This window comes from Peromyscus eremicus, chromosome 1, assembly GCF_949786415.1.
Source record: "Peromyscus eremicus chromosome 1, PerEre_H2_v1, whole genome shotgun sequence".
Lineage (NCBI taxonomy): Eukaryota > Metazoa > Chordata > Mammalia > Rodentia > Cricetidae > Peromyscus > Peromyscus eremicus.
The window spans coordinates 54,797,443-54,821,859 of record NC_081416.1 but is presented as its reverse complement, the minus strand read 5'-3'; the positions used below and the strand labels follow the sequence as shown (position 1 = coordinate 54,821,859).

Below are 24,417 nucleotides of genomic sequence, written 5' to 3'. Positions count from 1 at the left end.
AGAGGCTTGAAGGCCTGGTATGGGATTGGATTTTGAATGAGACAGATGTTATGGCTAAGTGTAGAAGAACCACTGCACTCATGAGGGTCATTCAGAGCAAAGCCTTGAGGATGAAGAAATTCAAAGACCGGGTTGTGGGGAGGAGACGTTCTCAGGAGACTCTGGGAATCCCAGAAGTCTGAGGAGCTCGTTCTATCTGTGGAGAGGAGTCTGACAGTGGCGTGAATGAGGACTGGGCAGCAGTGAAGGCTGAGCAGATTATAAAGATGCTGCAGTAACTCGGGAGCCTGGGAGGAGAAGGAAAGCCTGATTGTGTAATTTCATTACATCAACGGCATGGGCCTATAGCATTCATTTAGGTGCCAAAAACTCTTCTTCGGAAAATATTTGAGCTGGACCTGGTACTATAAACCTAAAACTCAGGAGGTGTAGGCAGGAAGATCAGGAGTTCAAGGCTAGCCTTAGCTGCATAGTGAGTTTAAGGCCAGATTGGACTACAGGAGTCACTGTCTTAAATTTTTTCTGTTACATTTATTTATTTGTGTGTGTTTGTGTACATGTGCTGGTAAATGAATGCCACAGCTTGAGTGTAGAAGTCAGGGGACCACCAGCAAAGACCCACATGAGATCGAACTCGTATCATTAGGTTTGTTGGCTAGCACTGAGCCAGCTGGCCGGCCCAAGTCTGTGTTAAAAAGATGAAAATAAATCAACAAAAACCATTTGTGAGTGGCAGCTCTGGAGATGGACAAGGGTGTGGAAGCCAAATGCTTGGTCACAGGGGAGCCAGCAAGTCACCCACAGATACCATTGCTAGGCTTCTGCCACCAAGTACCACCCTTGGTGGTGAGTAGTCTTTCTGAGTTCCGTGTATGTGTGGAGGTCAGAGGTTATACTGAGTGCCTTCTATTGCTCTCCGGTTACTATAATGATTTATTTTTTTAAGACAAATTCTCATTCCACCCTGGCCTAGAACCTTTCATTTGGGTGAGGATGATTTTGAATTTCAGATCTTCTTGTTTCTGCTTTCCTAGAGCTAGACTGATTAAAGGTATGCGCCCCCAAGCCTGGTCTTTTTTTTTTTTTTTTTTCTTTGTGGGGTACCAGAGCCTCACACATGCTAGGCAGTTAACATATAACTAAGGTAGACTCCAGCTTATTTTTATTTTTGTGGTGCTGACAATTGACCCTAGAACTTGTGTGTGCTAGGCCAGTGCTCACGGGTCTATACTCCAGACTATTTGTGTGTGTGTATGTGTGTGTGTGTGTGTGTGTGTGTGTGTGTGTGTGTATGTATGTGTGTGTGTATAATGGGGGGGGCATGTAAGAATATGTTTGCAAAGGCAAAGCTAATAACCAGCCATTCCACCAAGGCCTTAGTCCAGGAAGATGAGGACCCACACCCTCATCCTTGTCTTTCCATGAGGCCCTTTCTCCTTTGCAGTTACCATGAGATACTCTTGGGCCGAGAGTGGATCTTATCTTGTCTTTGGGGGCATGTGTATATGCAAATGTATATGCAGCAGGGCTAGAATCCTGCTCCCCTACAGTGATCACTGCCAGACAGTTGAATGCTTTGGCCTCAGCTAAAGTGAGGCAACTGTGATAGATGCCCTGTACTGGAACAAGAGCTTGCTGGCATCAGGTGTCAGCAGCATTCACCTTTCTGAGAGGGCGACAGGAACCTCTAGAACAGCCAGACGTCCATTTTGTCTACGGTGCTTTCATTTGCAAACAGGGGCTGGCTCTTTGGGAACTGGATACAGAAACAGCCTTTGTGCAGGGTAGAGGTTATTTTTAGCTCTGTAGTGAGTTCGAGGCCAGTCTGGGCTTTGTGAGACTCTGTCTCAAAACAACCAACCAAACAAGAAGTGAGACTGTGAACAGTCTGAAATATTTTGTTGGCTAGAACATGATGCAGACGTGATGTTCTGTCCTCACATCAGCCTCAGGGTCATGTCTTGTGAAGAATGAGCTTGGCCCAGAGCCACAGCCCAGCACATGAAGGACAGAGCCAGGTTTGTGTTTCTTATAGACACTGCTCCTGGGGTATGGGTCTGAAAATCTAGCCTGCTAAGCCAGAGGTGGGGAATTAAAGGCAGACCAGCTCCCATTAGACACGGGGGAAGAGGGTCCGGTCGCTCCCCAGAGAGGACACCCCATGCAGGCTGACCTGAAGCTGCTGCCCCGGAGGGGGAATATGGCAGGGTGCTATCTGCTGCCTAGCCAGTCCTCGGCCTTCACTCGCTCCTACCTGGTTTTCCTTAGAACAGGAGGCAGGGAACAAGGTTGTTTGTCTAGATGCTGCTAGTACGATGAGTGTTGTTCACAGGAGTGTCCCTGGGCCCAGCGCCAGGACAGTCCCACCTAACATCTCTACTCCTCATTCAGGAGTGCTGTAATCAGCAGGTCGATTCAAAACCGGGAGGGGCTGGGAAACCCCTCTGGCAGGAGATTTCGAAACGAGATTTGGATTAGAAAAAACATAGTGGGTAGGGTTCTAAGGCACAAAAGAGACAGGAAGAACTCCATCCTGTCCAGGTCTCCACACTCCGCTGGATAGCGGGGATAAACGGGGAGCTGGAGCAGAGGAGCAGCAGCTGAACCAGAGGAATCCAAGGAAGCAGGAGGCTGCTGTTCCTTGCTGCCTTCTCCCACCCTTGACAGCAGCAGCCTGTGCCGCTCAGTTCACCAGGTGAAAGCACACCTGCCGCAGAGCTTGCTTTCCGTCTAGGGCACGTCAGCACCAGCAAGGGGTAGATGAAACCCAGGGCTCCATGAGAGAGGTGGGGGGTGGGGCGGGGAGAGCAGGAGGAGAGCCGGCAGGCAAGTGGAAGAGAAGTGTGTGAACTGGGAGATGGAGTGAGTGAGGAGGCTTGGGTACTCACAGCCTGGGTGGCCCCAGACAGAAAGGGCAGCGCCTCCCTCTGCTGACCAGCTGCTGGCCCAAGGCACCCTGTATCACATGGTCTTCCCTGTGCTTGAACTCAGAACACCTGGCATGGGTTAGGGGATGGCTCCAGGGTGCAGGTGCCTGTGGCATGAAGAACATGGAGGAAGGTAGTGGCTGGATTGAGAGAGAGAGAGAGAGAGAGAAAAAGACAGATATGAGGTAGGAGAAACCAAGGAAGGAGAAGAACGATGAGAAGAATTCCCAAACAGGAAGAGATGGATAGGGCATCATTGAAAGAGCAAAAGGAGGGGCGTTTGAGGGCAGGGGTGGCAGCGCATGCTTCTCATCGGAGCGCTCAGGAGGCAGAGCTGGGAGGAGGAACTACAGCAAGACAGTCTAAAAATAAACAAACACACACAACTTAAGTCGAGTCGAGGCTCATGCTTCTCATTTAGAAGACATGAGTGCCACAATTAAGCGTCTCCAAGCGTGGCCAGTGCTTAGCCAGTTCGTCATGGCAAATCCATTTCAGTTAGGCAAACTGAAGACTATTCTGGACTGTGCCACGTGAGAGCTGCCAGTGGGACTGTGAGAACTCGCTGAACGGCTCTGAACAAGAGGGGCTTATGATTCACGAGCATGCCTACCTGCCTCGTGCAGGGTGGGGACCCATCTAACCGGAATCACCGCCCAGCCTCTCCCAGTTTCCTTAGATGACAAGCCTTGGCATCCTCGGTCCACCCAACTCAGCCCCCAAGCATTTTGCCAAAGCATCAGTAAACAAGTACAGGTGAAGGAGGTCATAGGTCTCTGGATTTTGTGTTGTTTTCCTTCTGTGCCCAGTACATGACTAGCCAGGATGTCTCATCAGGGCCTTTAACATTCTTTCCTCAAAGATTACCAAACACTGTCTTGTTATTTTGTATCACTATGGACCTGGAAATTCAAAAACTTGCCTAAATTGTATATGAAAAATCGTCTCTCACTGCCAATGTGCCAGTATTCCCAGCAGCTCCTGCTAACTTGACCTCAGCAGCTTGCTTGGTTTCTTGCCAGACTTAAATAAAAATGGAGTGTCATTAGTTATAACATTCAACATGCATTTAGAGGTTTGTAGTGCCAAAGCAGTGAATTTTAGTTCATCCTCCCAATTCTGCTTTCCTGTCACTGTAGTTTATAGACATTGAGTCTCATGAGAGCAAAGATCTTCCTTGAAGTCAGCCAGTCGACCTTGATGAAATGGCTGTAGCTCAGTGTTACCTAGTGTTTGTTTATTTGTTTTTGAAACAGGGTCTCAAGGTATCCCAGGGTAGCCTAGAACTCATAGTGTAGTTCAAACTCGTTATTCCTCATGCATTATTAGCCTGGGATTATACTTGTGAACCAAAAACCATCCCATCATGTTGTTGTTGTGGTGGTTGTGGTGGTGGTGGTTGTTGTTATGGTTGTTGTTGTGGTGGTGGTGGTTGTAGTGGTGGCTGTGCTGGTTGTTGTTGTGGTGGTGGTTGTTGTTATGGTGGTTGTTGTTGTTATGGTGGTTGTGGTTGTTGTTGTGGTGGTGGTGGTTGTTGTGGTGGTGGTGGTTGTTGTTGTGGTTGTTGTTGTTATGGTGGTTGTTGTTATGATGGTTGTTGTTGTGGTGGTGGTGGTGGTTGTTGTTGTTATGGTGGTTGTTGTTGTTATGGTGGTTGTGGTTGTTGTTGTGGTGGTGGTGGTGGTTGTGGTTGTTGTTGTGGTGATGGTGGTTGTGGTGGTTGTGGTGGTTCAGCCTAGGTTGATCTTAATCTCCCTCTCCCTGTGGATATCCTGACCCTCTCACCTCCACCTCTCAAGTGCCAGCATACAAACAAGCTGTTGTTTGGTTTATTTAGTTCTCCTTTTTGTTTGTCTTGAGATAATGTCTCACTAGGTAGCTCAGGTTGGCCTGGAAGTTACTACTATGTAGCTCAGGCTGGCCTCAAACTTGTGGCAACTAGTTCTTCCTACCTCATTCTGGGATTACAAGCATACATCATCATGTTCATCTTACTAACAGTTATAGGATGTACTTTTGTTATAATAAAATGTATAAGCCAGGCATGTGGTACACACCTTTTCCCAGCACTTGGGAGGCAGAGGCAGGTGTAGCTCTGTGAATTCAGGGCTGTCTTGGTCTACAGAGTGAGTTCCAGGCCAGCCAGGACTACAGAGTATGAAACTGTCTCAAAAAAAAAAAATCTAATTTTATTTCTTTGATTATGAAGAAACGTGAAATTTTTAATATGACTTTTGTTGTTTGAAGCTAGCTAGCTCATGAATAGCTTACTCATGCTAATTTGCTTGTTTTCTTTCTTTTTTTTTTTTTTTTCTAAGGTAGGGTCTTACTATGTAGCCCTGGCTGGCTTGGAACTTGCCATGTAGACCAGGTTAACCTCAAACTCACAGACTCACCTCCTGAGCTCTGGGAATAAAGGCCTGTCCCATCACACTTGGCTTTGGTTTTCTTTATTTTTATTATTGATTGATTTTTTATTTTTAAATAGAGTATTGTAGAGTTCTGGCTGGCCTCAAGTCCACTATATAGCTGAGGATGACCTTGAATTTCTGATCCTCCTGCCTCTACTCCCAAGGCTGGGATTATAATTGTGAGCTACTATTTTATTTACTAGTTTGTTTGTTTGTCTATTTGTTGTTGTTGTTTTCCAGATAGGGTTTCTCTGTGTAGTCCTGGCTGTCCTAGAAGTAGCTTGTAGACTAGGCTGGCCTTGAACTCAGAGATTTACCTGCCTGCCTCCCAAGTGCTGGGATTAAAGGTGTGCACCACCACCACCACCACCACCACCACCACCACCACCACCACCACCCAGCTTAGTGTGTGTGTGTGTGTGTGTGTGTGTGTGTGTGTGTGTGTGTGTTGTGTATTTTATTTCTCTTATGGCTATGTAAAATCTCTTCCTACCCTCACCCCTACTAGAGGATTTTATTCAGCTGCCATCTTGGTTTATCTACAGAAGTTACCTACTAACCAGATGGGATAGGTATGGCCACACCTCTGATTTAATCCTGGTCTCCAGGAAAAACAAATGACAGAAATACACCTGCTGTCAGAGTACTTGGAGGACAGAGGCAGGCAGATCTCTGTGAGTTCAAGGCCAGACTATTCTACATAATCAAGTTCCAGGCCAGCCAGGACTACATAGTGAGACCCTGTCTAAAAAATAATACCCCAAACAGACAAAAGGTGTATGCCAGAGATACATGTTACTGTCATATTCTGGGCCTACCCACCAGTTATACACATGCTGATTCTAGCAGGAGCCTCTATTTCTAAGAACTCCTTATGGGAGGGTGGAAGTGCAGGTGTATTATATTTTTATGGAAATGGAACAGAGACCCTATGTCTGCAGGTCCCTCTTGCTTCTAGGCAAGGTCCCAAGTGGCAGAGTTGTGCTGGCACAGGCTGGGGGTGGCCAGCCTGCCCTCTTCCTCCCTGGTCCTTTGCTCTGGTATTACCGCTGGCAGGTTGTTTGTGCCGCTGGCAGAAGGGACTCAAGTCTTTCCAGTTCTCCTGCTGTCTTCCAGCGACTCATCCGCTGCTGCGCGTGGGGAGGGGAAGGCGCCTAGGCCTGTTACCTAGAGTCCCCCCATGGGCGGAGGAGGCAGGGAGAGGGCCAGGCTCCAGCCGGCTGGACTGGCTGAGCAGAGGAAGTGAGGACAGGCTGAGTTTCTTACATGATTATGGAAAAGTGGAACTCTAGGGAGGAGGTCAGGCTATGTTGGGGGTGGATGCTGGGAGTTCACCAGGGCTCTGATACGGCTTTGGAACATGCTGACCTACTCTGCATCTCCCAGGCTGCATCGTCCCTCTGCTGTCCTCTCCTGTCCCATCTAGAGGTGCAGATGCCACCTTGGCAGACTCGGGTTCTCCTGGCACCGTTGGTCTCCCTTCCAGGTCTCTGGCTTTTCCTTTGTCACATTCACACACCTCCAGGAAAAACAGTGACCTGCTTGGTGACCGTGCTGTTTTCTTAATCTTGGTAAGCCAGTCTCTCTGTGTCTGTAAAGTGACAGTAACAACTCTTCAGGGTAGGAGGGCTCAGTGAGATGCCAGGTGTGACATAGGCAACAGATAGGAGGTGTGGATACTGGACCTTCCCTTCCTTATTCTTCTCTTCCGTGTCCACATGGAGTGACACCAAGGAGCCCGAGAGATGTCTGCTTGAAGCCAGTGTCTGGAGGACTGGATGCCATGCTGCCTTCAGTACCCCTGCTGTCTCCTTCTGACCATAGGTGTGCCCACCCTGCTGTGGTACATGGGCTGTGAGGTTTGTTTTTCCCAAGAGCTGTGAACTTCTGGAGGGGTGCTCTGATTCATCTTCGGACCCCCAAAGCTTCCACACCAAACCTGACACAGTGCTCGATGGCCACATAACCATCACAAGGAAACACAAAGGACCTCTTATTTCAGAAACAGAGAGTTCCAGACAATAACCAAACTTTGGAGTGTGGCTCACCACTCACAAGTGTGACCTAGAGCATGATGGTTCATCTCCCTAAGCCTCAGTTCTGTGTCCAAAAATAGACTCAATAATAGCTACCTCTACAGGTTGTTATAGGGATTAGAGATGATGTCAGAGACCCAACACGCCACGGCCCAGCGCATAGTAGGAGCTCAATAAACGGAAGCAGTGATTGCCTGTGGTCACAGGATTGTTTGTGTGTGCCTGAAGCAGTCCTGCTCTAAGAACTTTGGAGTTCATAGCAAGTGCCACACAGCTTTTGGTGCCACTGGAACTTCTCTTGTTTTAGTCTTCACATGAATGTCGGGGGTTCTCACCATGGTTCATTCTGCAGTGACGACGTCAGCATCTTGACTTAGTAGCCTGGATACTCTGTGGTACTCACGTCCTGTCTGCTGTGGGTAGCTACTACCTGGATTTCTTCTCTGTTGATGATAGGGGTTGGGACAGATATAGGAAGGGGCCATGTCCTCTGTCAGTTCTCCCTCAAGTCAGCAGTTGAAGTGAAACTGATGTGTGTATTGGAACAGATGTTACAGTGATCCAGCTGCTACCTCTCACTACTCTGGTCACCTTTTAAGATTCCTGTTGGTGTTTTGAGACAGGTCTCATTGTGTTTTAAAAGTTTGATTTGGGTAAAAATAAATACAACCATTTTATAGAAGCCCCCCTCCCACCTCCATGGCTTTATGTTCCACGGTTTCAGGTCCCAGGTCCATTATAGTCTCTCTCTCTATATATATATATATAAATGGAAAATGATCTATCCTGAGATAAAGGGGGGAGAGGGAAGGACAGCAAGCATGCATCCATACAGATTTATAAATTAGCAGAGACAACAGGCTGACAAACACTATGACCCCAAAGGAACCTAGGAAGTTCCAATTTGTTGTGTTTTTAAAATTACATTTGTTTATTTGTGTATACATGGAGGTCAGAGGACACCTTGCAAGAGCCAGTTCCCTCCTTCCACTGTGTTTGTCCTGGGGATTGAACTCAGGTAGTCAGGTTCAGGCCTCTACACACTGAAGTATCTCACTGGCTCAGGAGGCCCAGTCTGTAACATGCCTGCCTTCTCCAGCCTGGATCTCCATTCTCCACTAATCCTCTGGCACTGGTTCTGCTATGGTCCCCTTATGCCTCCAGCCTGGTGTCCGCAGGGGGAGCTGCAGGCAGGGGACAGGGAACACAGGCAGAGTGGAACACGTTGATGCATCAGAAGAGCCAACATGGCCCTTTCTGCCTGTCAGCCTGGGCAGGAGAGCAGGTGTCCAAACAGGATCCAGTAACTTAGGGAGGGGCTAGTAGGGGTGGGAAGGAAGCATGTTGGTTTTGGACATGAGAAGGGGACAGCTTAGATCAGGTGACTGCTATAACCTGGGAGAGTAGACCCAGAGGATGGATCATAGAAGTCCCTTCCCACAGTAAGCCAGGCCTTCACCACCCCAGACATGGCCAGGTACAGCCTCCCGACTGATCCCACACTTCCCATCCTGTCCATTCATCAGCATCTTCTTCCAGGTCTGCCTTTTTAGGGATGGCCATTATATCCGGAAGTCATGGCCACAGTACTTTCACCCAGTCTCACAGAACTGTAGGTGAAGGAGTTTGGAGATTACTTTTGCCCTGCCTGTAATCCCTGGAGTGGGAACTTGTGATCATTCTTGACAATGGCTCCCCAGGCTTTCTCAGCCAGCAGCCCTGTAAGGTCCCCACTCCTCCTCCATGGCCAGGCCAGGCCTGGAAGGCTCTTAAGTTCTTTAATGGTGTCAGCACCCATCTAGCCCCGGTATCTCACTGGCCCAGGTTCTGTGGTAGGAACCAGCTGAAGAAAGTTTTCCTCCTTGGGCTGGCAAGATGGTTCAGTGGATAAAGGTTTTTGTCACAAAGTCTGAATCCCTGAATTTGATCCCCATGACCTAGTGTGGTAAAAAGGAATAGCTGACCCCTGAAAGTTGTCTTTGGGCTTTTATGCACCCCTGTGAGCATACATACACATGCACACAAAATAAGTAGACAAAATATAATCAAAAGCTGGCAGTGGTGGTCCAGACCTTCAGTCCCAGCACTTGGGAGGCAGAGGTAGGAAGATCTCTGTGAGGCTGAGGCTAGTCTGGCCTGCATAGAGTTCCAGGCCAGCCAGGGATACATAGTCTCTGTCTAAAAACAAATAATAATAATAATAATAATAATAATAATAATAATAATAATAATAATAATTTTTAAAGAAACTTTCTTTCCTCCTGTGACATGACTTTTCCCTAGTCTGCCTCTCCTCAAGGGCCTTTTTGCCAACCTCAGGCAACCTCATCTCCACTGTAGTTTGTCAGACATTTCTTCCAGAGGGTTCTTGAAGCAAGGCTCCAGACTCTTCAGGGCAGAAAGAGACTTTGGAACTTAGGATCCACCCATTTTATAGATGAGGAGACTGAGAGATTGCCTAAGGTCTTACAGACGGAGAGGGCTGGACCAACCCTGCCTCTTGATTAAGGCCCTGCTCTTTCCCTGCAACCGTCTGACCTTGGTGACCAGCTGGATGTGGAAGGAGGCATTCAGAGTTGGGGCAGCAATGCTCTCCATCCTGGTTTGTTTGTTTTCTGAGAGTCAGGCACAGCCTTCTGACTGATCCACACTTCCAGTCTTTTCTTTCCTTTCTGTCTGTTCACGAGCATTTCCGTCCAGCTCTGCCAACTTAGGAACGGCCATTGGACCTGGAAGTCATGACCTCCTTTCATGTCAAAGGACTGAATTTTACACTAATCCTGCTGACCAGGCTGGCCTCCAACTCCAGATCCTCCTGCCTCAGCCACCAAATGTTGGGATTATGGGTGTGTGCCACTACATCCAGCTGAGACCACACTTCTAAGATTGCATTGTCTTTTTTTAGGGGGAGCCTACATCTCCTTATTAACAATAACAATTATTGAATTTTGCCTTCCATGCACCATTATGTAGTTCTCTGCTAGCAGGTGTGGGGACTTCTTGGCACAGGCTGCCAGGTCAGGCTAGGTGATGCTAATCTGATCCTACTCCTAGTTGTGAGACTCCCCTTTACTGGGCTTGGGGACAATGACAGAATCTAACTGAGGCTTCCTGGAGTCAGGTAAGGTCATCTGTGCAAAGTACTTCCTGTGCCAGGGACCAACAAGTGCTGTGTGTGGTCATCCCTAGGATCTTACTGGAAATGATACTTTGTGTCCCCTCTTTGGGGATGTGGTTACTTTCCATTTGGTCCAACCCTGACAAGTTTCTGGGAAGGGATTAGGATAAATTCCCCAAGTATTTGTCCAGATCTAGAAACTCTGAGCCCATGCGGACCCTTAGTAGAAGACCTGAGCATTAGGCAGATGAAGAAATCCCAAGGCCCCCTGCCCCATCCCCTAGATCAAAGCAGCCTGACTAGGGTCAGAGACACCGACCACCTGAGACCTAGCTCCATCCAGCTGGGGCAAGTCCCTTTTTATTGTTGTTATTTTGAGACTGGGCCTCACATCACCATTCAACTTGTTGAGTAGCCGAGTCTGCCCTTCTGCCTCTGATCCACCTGAGTTGTTGGTGTGGTTGTGTTGCTGCTGCTCCTGCTGCTGCTGCTGCTCCTGCTGCTGCTGCTGCTGTCTGAACCCCTAAGAGATTACAGGTATACAACTGCCAGCTCTGGGCAGGGCAGGGTCTCACTATGTAATCCTGGCTAGCCTAGAACTTGATCTGTAGATGAGGCTAGCCTCAAACTCAAAGACCCACCTGCCTCTCTGTCTCCTGAGTGCTAGGATTAAAGGGTTTGTCACCATGCCCAGCTTAGGTCAGGTCTTGACATCAACCCAGGTGGCTAAGAACGGAAAAGGCATGGCAAGAAGCAGCAACTGTTTTAATGCATTAGAGATTTCTCTGCATGAGAGAAAATGAGCTCCAAGAGGAAAACACAAACAAACCCCAGCGATACAGAAAATAGCAGTTCTCTGACTTACTAGTTGAATAGAAGGTTGTAAAACAAGCTTATAGTGGCCTCCAACTGGCTTAAAGACAGAGATGGAAACAGTGAGTCTTACATTTGAGAACTTAAGAGGATAAGCAGCCCAGACACAAAACAAGCAAGTCTCCATATCAGTCTACACTCCATCCAGAGATGGTCTAAGAAGATTCTGTCCTCTTGAGTGAGTCTGAGGCTGGGGCCAGATCCTGGGTTTGTGCATGTACTGCCCCAGGAAGGTAGGGGAGATTGTACTATGTTTGGCATCCAGGGGCTTCCCAGCTGTCATGTTCTGGGCCTGTCTTGTGGGTCTGACTCTCATTCTCTGCAGGTTGCCTGTAACTCCTTGGACCCATGAGAGACATACCCTTTTGACCTACAACCTTTTTCTGTTCTCAGCAGGATAACCAAATACACTAGTGGACAAAGACCCACTCCCTCAGAGGAGCCACTCAGTCCACAGGCATTTGGAAAACAGAAAACAGCAGAGATGCTTTATTAACCATCAGACAGGCTCCCTCTCAAAGTTTCTGGTATGTGGATTATTATTGTCTCAAATTTTGCTGCTGCTCAAGAATTTTTGACTTGGCCAGGAAAAAACTCAGACTCCCAGCCTGTTCCTGCCCTTGTCTTAGTACTTTAGACGGTGGACTTGGAGTTGGTGTCAAAAAATTACCAGCCCATATGGTCGAAGTAGGACCTACCCCCAGCCTTAGCCACACCCAGTCAGCTGTCATCAGGCTTACCAGGAAAACTGGGGTCTGGAGAAGCATGTGGAAGGAGGTGATGCCAGGGAAGGAAGAGAGAGAGAGGTGAGGCACTGTCCAGGGGCAGGGCAGGAAGAACAATGCATCTTCTGGCAGGGCAGGAAGGTCTTTAATGGAACAGCTCAGAGAACAGGGTGAGTCTGCATCACCACCCCCAGAACCAAGGCACAGAGGAGGTTTGAAATGTCCAGGATAAATAGAATCAATAGGGTTGGAGAAAAAGCCAGCTCCATCCCTTTTAAAAAACAATCTTACTGTGGGCACCAAAAATATATTAATATCTGTACATTTGTCATCTTTAAAAAAGGGACTAGAACCTCCTTGGCACCTCGTGGTTGGTCTCTTAAGAATGAGGTGATATGGAAGGCCGTGGGTGCACATGTGACTAAGTCACACATAAAGCAGTGTGACACACACACACACACACACACAAGCACCAACATGGCTGTACACATGTGGGCCTCTGACGAAAGGGCAGAGCCCTTGGAACCCTGAGAATTAGCCCTGCAGGTATGTGAGCCTCTGCCAGCCTTGCCGCCACGGCGGTCTGCAGGGATGCTCTTTGCCGGGGTCTTGGCTCTGCGGTCCGTGGGGCTCCACTGCCCATCTTGTACTCAGGCCCCCCCCTCAACACATGTCCAGAGTTCTGCTGCAAGGAAGCAGGGCCTGTCTCTCTAAGCAGCTGTTTTTAATCACTTGGCCTCACCCCTGCGCAGACACAGGCACCCATCGTCTCAAGCACAGAAGGACTCTGCCTGTAAGACAGACTTCCAAAAGTGAGCAGAAGTCAGTGCCTGAGTGCATAGGTGTGCCTAGCATGAGGCGTTAGGGCTCTGGTCCTGATCACTGGTGTTCTGGCAAGAGGCTGCAGGAAGGTGAACCAGCTAGGCAGCAGGGAGGTAAACCTGGTCCTTCCTGGGGCCTGTGCTGCTCAGAGGTGGGGGCTGCCCTGCAGCAGGGAAGTGACAGTGTTCTGCAGGGCCACAGCCACTTTCTTGGAGGTCTTGCGTAGCAGTGGGCTGTCGGGGTGGTTTTCCTTGAGGTGCAGGACATGACCCTCCTGACTCTCAGATGTGCAGCCACACTCTTCACACACATAGAGCTTGGCCCGGCGCTCCTTGTATGCATACTTCTGCTGCACGCCATGGATCTTCTTGAGGTGAGACTCGAGAGAGCAGCGCTGGGTGAAGGCCTTGTCACACAGGCTGCACTTGTAGGGCCGCACACCTGAGGACAACAGGGGTCAGCATCAGGGCCTGACAGGGACTGTGGAGCCTGTCTGGAGCGTCCACACACAGAAAGGTCAGGTCACCTGACTGCTGAGTAACCAACAAATGACTTTGGAATTGAGTCCTTGGTTATGAATCCAGGACTCTGCCCTAAGCTTGGGGATGTACCTCCCAGGTCCCAGGTAGGTCTGAGGCATTCCTTCTGCACACAGACTTTACTTACCAGTGTGGGTTCTGACGTGTCTCTTGAGGTCAAAGGTGTCATTGAAGCCCTTCCCACAGTACGTGCACAGGTGCCTTTTGACATCGTTGTGACATTTCATGTGTCGATTCAGCATGCGCTGGTAAGTGAAGGCCTTCTGGCAGATGTGACAGGTGAAAAGGTCTCCGTTCGGACTGTCCCCCAAGGTCACCTGTGGGTGAGGAAGGTATCTAGAAATCAGGGCTATAGACTGGCAGATCTGCCAGCCCCTTCCGGCCCCACAGCACTAAAGAAAAGCAGGCCCACCCTCCAGAGGCCATAGCCTGTGCCATTTGCTAAGAGGAGCTAGCTGCAAAGAACCTCTGGGTATTGGCCCAGTTTCCTGTTGGGTCCCCAAAACCCCTTTTGAGGCTGTCACCTTGAACTTCCCATCCTCCTGCCTTTACCTCCCAAGTGCTGGGGTAACAGGAGTGTGCCATTCATTCTACCTGGTCTCCGTGGGGCTGAGGTTTGGACTCAGGGTTTTGTGTATGTAAGGCAAGCGCTCTACCCACCGAGCTAGATCTTCAGCCTTAGAAACAGTTTTCTTGCTTTTTATAGAATTGTTTATTTTATGTTTATGGGTGTTTTGCCTGCATGCATATGTCATGTCTGTGCATCACATGCTTGCCCCGTGCCCACAGCAGCCAGAAGATGTCTTATTCCTTGGAACTGGAGTTACAGACAGCTGTGAGGGGCCATGTGGGTGCTGGGAATTGAACCCGGGTCCTCTGGACAAGGACCGGAAGACTGACGATCCATTTCTCCAGCGCCATCATTTTTTTTTTTTTAAATTATGGAAACTTTCAAATGTATGCAATGGTAGAAAGACTAATGTCATGGCCCCTTGCCCATTGCTCAATGCAGGTCTTACTCCATCTCTACCACCCTCCTGCTCCTTGTCTGGGCCATGTGACACACCCTGGTGGCACCACCAGACACTGTTTAGAGTAGCTGCGGCAGCATTCTAGGCGTGCGTGACTACAAAGGTGTGGCTGAGTGACCAGTTCTCTTCCCTAACTCTGTTCACATACAGTGACTGTCAGGGGCCTGCCACTAGCCACTCCTCCTGAGATCCTGGGCATCTGTCACACCACACTTCTATTTGGTACCCCTCCCTCTTTGGAACAGGACCTGGTCCTCTGTCTCCTGTGCTGTCCTGTCCTGTGTTCTGCTCTCCCTACCTGTAGGAGTCTGAGGTGTAGAGGAAAGGCTGGCAAGGAGGATGAGGGATGCTTTAAAGATCAGGAGAGTCCTAGTGTCTGGCTGTGGCCAATCATAGCCTCCCCTCTCCCATTATCTACCCCTGGCCTTTGCAGGTAGGAAGGGAAGGGACAGAACTCTCCTTCCAGCCATATCTAGGCTTTTGACACGAGAGATGGCCCCAGAGGGACACCCTTCCGCTAGATCTCTGCTGGCAGGTGCTCCCAGGCCCTGGGGCTTTGGGAGTGTCCACCCAGCCAGGACAGCTGGCTGCTTCCTCTCCTCTGTCACAAGCCATCTGTACTGCCCCATGTGGTGCTACTGAGCGTGAGTGAGGGTGGGGTAGGGGATGCTCCTGCCCTGTGCACACCCCACTCACTGCCATATGCTTTAAGGAACAGCTAACTCTCCCACTGATCCGGACTTCTTGCTCCCTGCAGCCCATATAGGTCTCTGCAAGAAACAACTGGGCCTGGCTCTAGCTAGCTTTGTCACCTTGAGACTTTATGTAAAAGGGTGGCTCTTTAGCTCTCTTGTCTTTTGTGGCCAGAAATGAGATTGGAACACTCGCTGGTACAGACTCCAAAGGGTTAGATAATCTCACTTCCTATCTGCTTCTTTCCTCCGTGCGCTCCAGCTAAGTGAGTCTCTGTAAAAGTTGCAGTCCAGGTCCCCTGTGTCATATCTGTGCCCCAGATCTGTCTCTATACATGACCCTGGACCTCAAGACAGAATGAAAGTTATTACCTTCATCTTGGTCCGTAGGAAACCCTGGTCTCTGCTCTGGGGATCTGTCAGATGGCTCACATCTTCAGGGGGTAGCTGGGCCACCACGCAGGGCCCTGGGGCCACACTATAGCTGGAGTCCCGAAGGCTCATGTCCAAAGCCAGAGGGCAAGGAGGGGGTTCGGCCACGGATGGCTCTGGTTCCCGGTAGGGTGGTGGTGGGCAGAAGCCCAGGCTGACTGCAGAGAGAAGAGCAGCAGATGAGGGTGGGTGGGAAAAGATCCACTGGAGCTCCAGGAAGATCCCTAAGCAAGAAGGCTGGGATCTGTAGCCTCCACTCCTCCCGCTGCAGGCCTGTGGTAGAGCAGGGCGGGCCCCAGGCCATCAGATGCTGCACCTCCCTCCTGCCCCATTAAGGTAATTACAGGTGACGCCAGCCAAGAGCCACTGCCCCCTGAGTAACTTCTCTTAGCGGAACTGGGAGGACTGAGCTGCCCTGCCAATTATGCTGCAAAGTGTCTGCCTGCCCCACCTGGGCCAGTCGCTCTGGATTCCAGAATGCCCTTACTCCTCTAGGGACAAAGGGCACCGCTGGAGGCCCTGGCCAGTCAAAGCTCCTTCAGACTCATTCTAGTCCTTGAAGGGTCCTTGGCAGTCTGGACCCTTTTGGGCCTCCCCTATGGGCAGGCCTTTGGGGTTTGGGTGGTCCTGGCCTTTCCTCCTCTGACCTGACCAATCCCTGTTACTGTAGCCCATCAGGACTTCTGGACTGAGGCTGGGCACAGCTCTGTCAGCAAAGAGGCCAGGTGGGTGGAGAGGGAGGAGGCCCGGGAGCAGCAGGTGGATGATGCTCGTAACAGTCAGTCTCTGGGCGCCCTGCCCAGCGCTTACACAACCCTCCCCCACTGCGGACCGCTCACTGTGGCAGTCAGGCTGGGCGCCCTCCGGCAATGCAGTGGCATCACCGATACCTGGCAGCCCTTTGACAAGGCCGCTCCCCTCAGCAGACACCGTGAACTAAACGGGCCAGGCCTACAAGGCTGGGCTGGGACCCTGAGCCCCAGTCCTTATAGGACAAAGACAGGCAGGAGGTCTCAAGGCCAACAGAACTGGGACAAGAAGTATAATTTTCCAATTAGTCAATACAGCCTAAGCTCTGTACTTAAAAACCTATAAATTAGGAAGTTTCCTAGTTTCAGAAGGAAAAGTCGAGACGGGGGCTGGTACAGAAAGGATGATGAATCCAACCAACTCAGGATAGGATAGGATTTCAGGGCCTCAAGCTAGGCCCTCTGAGTAGTGTATTCCAAGCCAGGGATGTGAATGGAGGGCAAGGACCCAGGCTTAGACTATCACCCTCACCTCTTCTGGGGGACCGCCAGGACTGTGGGGGAAGGTAAATACAAAAGTACTTGAGTTTCGGGAGAGGCCCAATTCTCGCCCCCTCAAAACACAACAAAGGTCTGACAGAGGAAGAACGCGCCTGCCTGCCGCCCAGAACCCGTTCTTCTAGCGCTGGCGTCCGTCTGTCCAGGGGGTGGGGGGACCTTAATGAGCCACCTCATTCCAGGAGTTGATTCACTAGCGCCTGGCCCTGGCCTGGCACCTGAGCTGGCATACTACCTCTCTCTGAGCTGTGCTGACTGGTGTCGGCCTCAAGCTGTGAGTCCAGCCTTCAGAGACCGGTCTGCCTATAGAGGGACCTGTGTGACACCCAGGACGAGGACAGGGGAGTGTGGTCAGAGCGGTGGAGGCTCTGGTGCGCACTCACCAGACACACCCTGGCTGAAAGTCCAAAACTAGATGACAGTTCCCGTTTCTCAACCCAAGCAGAGAAGAGCAGACACCTCTACCACTCATTCTGTTAGTTTGGGTTGGTGTGAGTGCGGCTTCTGAACGCCAGCCCGGCCACCCGGCCTGGGTGGAGGATCAGCCGAGGGTAGAGTGACAGCCTGGCAGGGGAGCTGTCACACTTGGCTCTATGGAGGAAAGGCTGAGCTGGGAGTCTAAGGACAGCAGTCCATCGTAGAGGACGAGCCCTTACCCTTCCTTGTCCTCCACAAACCTGGAAAGGCTGCTGGGGACAGCAGACAGGACCCAGCTGGCTAGATGGGCACTCCATGCTGCCTCTACCCTGAGCAAAGGGCCAATAAGACTGCCAGGGTGGGGGTGTTTGCCTCAACTTACCCACCCCACCAAACCTGTCTCCCTGCCACCCCCACAAGTGTGTGTCTCCCAGGGCCGCACGCACAGGGAGTATCCACTGGCATGCTATCCGCCTATCCTGAGTGCCACTGAATGGCAGGAGGCAAAACTGGTTGGGCCTTGCTGGTGCTCCTCTCTGTCCCCTAATTAGATGTTTCCTGCAAGGCAGTGGCTGCTGTGGCTACTACTCATTGCCTCCACCCACAGCCACGGAGTGTGGCAAGGCCAACCCAGCTAGCCCTCTCTCTCCTCCCTCGGGAGCTGGTAAGTTCTCTCCTATTGCCTTTACCCGATGTTACAGAGCTGGCCTGGAGCAGCAGACCAGATTTGAAAAGGCTGCCCATCCACGGGCCATCTCCTCCCTTACCCTCTACAGGTCCCCTTTCTTTGTCACTGGCCCAAATACCAGGCAGATTGCCAGGGCCTAGCCCATAAAAGGTCTCAAGACACGGCTGCCCATGGGCCTGATCCCCAGCTTTCTGGGGAGAGCAGGTTAAGCTGATGTGTGGATGCCTGAAATTTCGGGTCCCCAGCTGACCATACAGGTGCTGATGTGTGTGTGTGTGTGTGTGTGTGTGTGTGTGTGTGTGTGTGTGTGTGTATCAACTCTGTTCTGAATGTGGGTCTGCACACCTCAGGCTGGCTTTAGGCTGCCTTTTACACTGATCTCGAAGGGCTGGGTCCCTTGTGTTCAGCTCCCTTAGTCCTGCCGGTCAGCTAGCCATCACCTAAAAGGAACGGCGGCGGCAGCCAACTGGCAGATGCTGCTGCGCCAGAGCGTCACAGGCCTGTCTCTTAGCCTTTTGTTGCCCTTCTGTGGGATGTTGGTGTTCTCAAGGCAGGAGCTGTCTGTCTCCTTCCCAACTGCTTCCCTTCCGTTCGGTGTCTGTGCTCAAGTTAGACTCCGCTCTTGGCCCTCGTCCGGGGCCTGGCCCTGAACGGACGAGAGCTGTACTTGCTGCCGCATCCTTCACCGGCTCACTCGGCACAGACCGGGCTCCACCTGCCTCTCAGACGCTGTGCGCTGGAAATGGACCATGCCACACGCACCGACAGTGGCTAAGCTGTGCTCCCTGTCCTCCCCAGCCTCAAGCACTGTCCTCACCGCCTTTTCTGGGACAGTGTAGCAGCGTCTGCCCTAGGACATCCAAGCCTGGGCAGCTTGGGTGACAGTGTCTCCCGAGACAGGTGAGAGTTGCTTCTCCAGCTGCTCTTCTCTCCATGTCCTGGCTAGCTGACCTCTTCACTGCCCAGTACTCTCAGCAGTGGCTGGAACACTCCTGGAAGAAACTCCGCCTTCCCACACATGCTACATGACCTGGAGCCCACAGCTGACTTTTCAGCCAGTCCTACTCAGCCTGGCAGATCTCTAAGTTCAAGGCCAGCCTGGTCTACAAAATTGTACCAGCACAGCCAGGGCTACACAGAGAAACGCTGTCTCAAAAAACAACAAAAAATGCCCAGCTTGGTGACAAACAGATCTCTGTGAGTTAGAGGCCAGCCTGGTCTACATAACATAGTGAGTTCCAGGACAGCCAGAGTTACACAGTGAGACCCTGTCTCAAACAGCAATAATGACAAGTTGGTCAAGTCCCTATGCCATCTAGAGCAGTGTCAGGCTGGGCCATGTTATCTGGAGGAATACCAGGGGCTCCTGGATGACCCGGTCTTCAGCGTGTTTGTTTGTTTCTTTGAGACAAGGTCTCAGATGGCCTCAAATTTGTTGTGTTTGAGGTTGGCCTTGAACTACAGATCTTCCCGCTTGCTCCATCTAAGTGCCGAGATTACAGGTGTGTACTGTACGTAGCTTTTGAACTTTGGACATGTGCTGCCAGAACAGATCAACAAGCCAGACTATTCCTGGAGGCGAGGCTTGGAAGTGGGGGGCCTCAGAGCCTGAAAGAGGCTCCTGGAATTCTCCCGGAGTTCCAGTTTTCAGGCTCAATCTGTCCCCAGGTCCCTTCCTGACTGTCACTCACTCAGCAAGGACCCGCTCCAGAGGAACTGTCCCACAGCAGTTCCCTGAACCCTTCCATAGTGCAGGAGTGGAATTTACCCCCAGCTACAGCTACCTGCTTCATCCTTCCCTGTCACCACAGTAAACACACAACCAAACAGAGACTCCTGTACCAGGAGAGACGGTGGATGGTGGGGAGAAGCCAAGTGAACCCCAAACTCTGCTGTCTTCGGTAGGGAGTGGATCATCCCCTCACTTGCCTATCTTCCATTGCAGGCTCCCAGCTCCCAGCTGTGTCCTCAGCAAAGCCGAAGGAGTGACTCTGCCCTGGGAGAAGACTCTGGAAGCTTGTGTCAGAGGAAGGCTGAAGTGATGACTGTCAAGTGCAGTTCCTAGGTCAGGCCCACAACACAGCACCTCAGTGTATGGTAAACCTTCCCCTCCAGGTGGTCTCCATGATGCTTTGAGGGTCTTAGAAATCGCTGGCGGGAAGGTCAGAACTCGCACACTCCCATGTTCCCCAGCCCTCCCACTGGGAATGGGGTCATTGCTTAGCTGGTCAAACCATGCCCCCAGAGTCTGTGAGGTAGGGTGACAGAAACGTGCCTAGCCGGCTCCTGGGGTCATGGCTGGCTGGTGATGGAATGGTTCAGCCAGGAGACATAACACACCCCTTGCACTCCAGCCTTCCGAGGCATCCAAGCGTAGACTGAGGCCATTCCTTTTTTATTTCCAGAACTGTGGGAAAGACTGTGGCTCCAGTGGGCCACCTAACTTACAGGAGGGAACTGAGTCCTGTAACTTCTACACACAGGTCTTTCTCTTCATTCAACCAATGAGGGAAAATCTCCCAAGAGCTTATTTCCCACCCCGGGCAATCCCGAGAGAGGGAACAACTGCCTGAGTGTCTCCTCATCAGGACAGCAGTAGGAGGTGGCAGCGACCACAGAGGCCCCCTATCTACTCGATGGGACAGGCTGTGGGACCAGGTCTCTGGTCTTGTGTCCCTCAGATCTGTTCTGGAAAAAAAATGTCTAGAACCCTAGGAAGTCTTAATGATTTGAACCAGCAGTATATCTTTGTCCTCTGTGAAAGTCAACATATGATCTGTTACTGATTGGGATGTGAAATAAAACTAAAATAACAGCACTCTAGCCTGGCTCAGACACAGCTCACCTTTAGCACAGTCCAAGTTCAGTTTATCAGATCCCAAGGAGCAGCTGAGCAGCAAGTCAAACACAGGCTGGAGAGGAGGCTGGAGCAAGGAAGGGGCTGTGTCCCTCACTGGCCCTTCCGGAGGTGGAGCACTGGACACTTGGCCAGAACACTTAGCCAGGCAGAAATCACAAAATCCCAAGCCCACACCTCAGGTGAGGAGGTACCCTCCCCTTTTTGCCTCCTGTTTCCCCACACTGGGGATTCTAGGGCCTTGTGGCCCGTTCCCTTGTTTAAGAAGCCTTCAGAACAGCCTTACAGCACCTCGAGATAAGGGTAAAACTTCCTACCACCACTGGATCCTGGCAGTACTCGCCCAAAACACCCACTTACACCCAAGACACCAACAGCTTATTCAAGAGAGAAATTAAGGCACGAACCCACACAGGGTCCCTCCCTCACCACCCTCATTTCCCCCACTTTCTTAAAAGCCTGGGTGGTGCCAGAGAGCCTGCTGATCAAGGGTCAAAGTCGGTTGGTTAATTACCACACTCCCCCCCCCCCCCCGGAGGCTCAGGGTAGTGCGCTCCTGCCCCACCCCCAAGGCCGGGGAGCAGGGAGTTGAGAAGGCGCTGGCCTCCCGACCTAGGATTTTTGTATCGGGAGCTGAAGTGTCCTAGGGCTCCAGGAAGATGCAGCTGGAGGAAGTTGATACAAAGGCTGTCAAGGCGTCTTCCCTAAATAAACTAGGTACACCAGCTTCCTGGAGTATGTACCGTAGGTGTGGGGTGGGCTCCAGAACCATCTTTGGCTTAGGGTCCTCTGCAAGGGTGAACAGAGGTGGGACCCAACACCACCTTGTCTCAAGGGCAAGCAAGGTGCATCAGGTGTATTTCTCAGCAGCTCCTGGACCATCAGGCTGGAGGCCAGGGAAACTCGGTGGCCCTGAACCTCATCTCTCTTATCTTATCCCGAGCAGTGTTGTGGGGTGGACTAAAGCTCCAAGTTTTCCTTTACAATGTAGCCCAAGTCTCAGCGGAAACTCCAGCTCCTTTCCAGTCCCCCGCCCTCCCCTCCGAAGTGGCATCGCTCCAGTGCTCCTCTCCTGCCTCATGAAAGTCCAGGTTTTCTGGATTTACGACGCGAGAGCAGAGGGGGTGGGGGTGGGGTGTCCTCTGAGCGGTGACACACCCCGCTGCGTCCCCTGCGACGCGGCGCGGGCGTGCGATCCCGAGCCTGAGAGTGGCGGAGCCTCGGCTTGGGGCCCCTTCCCCCCGACCTGCGCTCCTCCCGCGCCGGGCTTCGGCCTGCGGCGGGAATCCGCGTCCCCCACGCGCCGCTGACCGGCGCCGACCGCTCGTCCGTGCGCCCCGCCCTCCCGGCGCCGGGAGCCCGCGGTGCCTCACCTGGCACGTAGATCTCGCCGCGCTCCTCGTCCGGGAGTTCGCTCCAGTTTCTCTTGCACGTGGAGACGCATGGCTTCTTCACCAGGAACGCACGGGGCATCTTGGATCCCTGCTGGCCCGGCGCGCTTCGCTCCCGTAAGTCGAGTCCGAGTGGTCGTCCCACCTTTTCGGGGCTGAGGCGCGGGAATGGGGACAGTTCAAGAAAGGAGTCGCCGAGGCGTGCCCACGTTCTGAGGAAAAAGAGTACTAGGGACCGCGCGTGGCACTTCCAACTCCGCCGAAGGTCGCCGGTGCCCGCAAAGCGGGTGCAGCCAGGTGCACCCGGATCGAGAAGCGCCCAGTGAGCGTCCCTTGGCTCGACTGGCGTCCCTGCGGCCGCTTGCGATGTCTTCAAGTGCGAGCTGGACGGACGGGTTCACGCTTTATTGGCTCGCGGCGGTGTGTGTTGGTGGCTCGGGCGGGGGTGGGGTGGGGGTGTTGATCTGATCTAATTAGCTTGGAGTGGCCAGGAGAGCGATGGCGCATGCGTTGGGAAATAACGGTGACAACCCACCTATTTGTTACCTGTCGAACCGGTTTCCATTCCGCTGCGGGTGAGGTGGCCTCGCGGCCCGGGCGGGGCGGCTCGTCGGGGGTGGGAGGGGGGACGGCCCGACGGGGGTGAGAGGGGGGGCGGGCTCCGGTACCCCCACCCAACAGCACTCGGCCCGCCCCGGACCTGCCCTGCCCGGCGTGCTCAGGTTTGCAAACTAGAGTTTCGGAGGGAGCAGGCACCGGAAAGAAGGGAGGGCAACGTTATTTGCACCGGCGCTCGCACGCTCCGTGGGCGATGACATAAAACTCGCCCAACAGGCCCGGACCCAGCCTGACGCGCCTGGGGCGCCCTGAGAGGTACAAAGCCGCCAGGCGGGAACCCAGCGGCCCCGGATCCCCAAGGCCAGGCTGAGCAATTCTTGGTTCAGCACAGAGGTATTTGCTGGGCATCGGCTTCCTGCGGGAAGGCACGCAAGGCAGCAGGAACGCGTGGACCCGGAGGCTCGGACGCGCCTGCAAATCCAAAGCTCGAGCCTGCCTTCCGATTGTGCAGGCGTTTAAACTGCCCTGAGTCCAACTTAACTGAGGCCAGCGCCTTGGCATATAGGCGGAGGCATTCGCCCAAACTCTCCTGATCATAAGTAGCCAGATTTCGGGTTCCGGAAATCTGCAAAAGACCAGAGGGTGAGGACCCCAGCTGAGGTCTGACCCAGTCCTCTTTTGCCTGTTGCAGCCAGTACCCTCCCTGGGTGGGAACTTAGCAAGCAACTACTCCTCATCCACACTGCTGTATTCTTCAGCAGGCCCCTTGGAATGATGCCCCACCCCTGTTGAACTGCCCGGGAGTGTTCCGTGGCCTTCATGAACCACTTCACTGTGACACTTGGGCCGTGGCTGGGTTTCTTTTACTGGCTGACCTATTAAAGGCAGGAACAGAACCTGCAGTTAAAGGCTGCTAACATTTTAGACTCCAGACCTCAGTATGCCTTTCTCGCATAGTGTTCAATGTTTTCGGGAACAGATTGTGAGGGAAATTAGTCTGATAAATGAATTCACACAGTTCAAAAGTCAGGAGTCACCGGTCGTAATCCAGCACGTGGGAAGCTGAGACAGGAAAGCTGAGCGTCAGAGGCCAGCCTAAGTTTCCTCGTCAAATCCTATCTCAAAAGCAAAACGAGAGTCCAAAGAGACGAAGGCTCGACTCCCAGGACCCACGTGGTGGAAAGAGAAAAGTGACCCCACAGGCACACTGTGGAACTGGTGCCATGCACACATCTGCACAATGAAAGCAAAAAGGAGAGGAGGAAGTGGTTAGGGTGGGCTCAAAGGCATTCAGAGGCCATTTCAAAAGTGGGAATACTTGGAGAGACCCTGTGCATTTCCCAGGATCTCTGTGAAGATGAATGGATGAGGGAGACACACCGGCCTCCTCCTCACTGAGTAGGAAGTAGTTTGACTCTCTTCCTGTAGAATCCTATCATCTACCTCACTGGGTTACTGGGAAAGCGCTGTGGCATTTCTTAGGAGCCATTAAGGTTTACCGCTTCCCCTTGCTGTCCCTGGAGAGCTGTCTACCATAGTCCACTCTGCTCTATCCACTTTTCATTCTGCTCTTGGACCTTGCTCTTCAACTGA

At 52.0% G+C, this 24,417-nt stretch overlaps 2 protein-coding genes across 13 annotated transcripts in view; one reads left to right on the top strand and one right to left on the bottom strand.

Annotated features, from left to right (window-relative positions):
• The window catches only part of LOC131910853 (trans-Golgi network integral membrane protein 2), a 46,265-nt gene extending 25,424 nt beyond the window's left edge, over positions 1-20,841 (top strand). For 3 of the 11 annotated variants that reach the window (XM_059262794.1, XM_059262739.1, XM_059262777.1), the window contains 3 exons: positions 11,759-11,892; positions 19,964-20,083; positions 20,502-20,841. The gene's annotated coding sequence lies outside the window, so the exon portion shown is untranslated. Of the gene's footprint in view, positions 1-7,062; positions 7,517-11,758; positions 11,893-19,963; positions 20,116-20,423 lie in introns of those variants that run through there. The other 8 variants (XM_059262804.1, XM_059262756.1, XM_059262814.1 and 5 more) reach the window with 6 other exon arrangements.
• Ovol1 (ovo like transcriptional repressor 1) lies at positions 12,214-22,868 on the bottom strand. Of its 2 annotated transcripts, none has more exons than XM_059262832.1 (4): positions 22,249-22,868; positions 15,547-15,764; positions 13,579-13,768; positions 12,214-13,353 (listed from the first exon to the last, which is right to left on the bottom strand). In XM_059262832.1, exons 1-4 carry the CDS (start codon positions 22,346-22,348, stop codon positions 13,058-13,060), a joined length of 804 nt encoding a protein of 267 aa, XP_059118815.1. In that variant the 5' UTR covers positions 22,349-22,868; the 3' UTR covers positions 12,214-13,057. The 2 variants fall into 2 exon arrangements, with proteins under 2 accessions (XP_059118815.1, XP_059118819.1); XM_059262836.1 differs by lacking the exon at positions 22,249-22,868 and adding an exon at positions 20,864-22,093.
• Between the last annotated feature and the right edge of the window lie 1,549 nt (positions 22,869-24,417).

What these genes read in the sequence shown, in the direction of transcription:
- Ovol1 (XM_059262832.1), bottom strand. Translation starts at nt 22,348, where the DNA reads ATGCCCCGTGCGTTCCTGGTGAAGAAGCCATGCGTCTCCACGTGCAAG. An exon ending in CGGCGAGATCTACGTGCCAG is followed by an intron (nt 15,765 to 22,248) that starts GTGAGGCACCGC and finishes TTCTCTCTGCAG; the next exon opens with TCAGCCTGGGCTTCTGCCCA. An exon ending in TCCTACGGACCAAGATGAAG is followed by an intron (nt 13,769 to 15,546) that starts GTAATAACTTTC and finishes CCTCACCCACAG; the next exon opens with GTGACCTTGGGGGACAGTCC.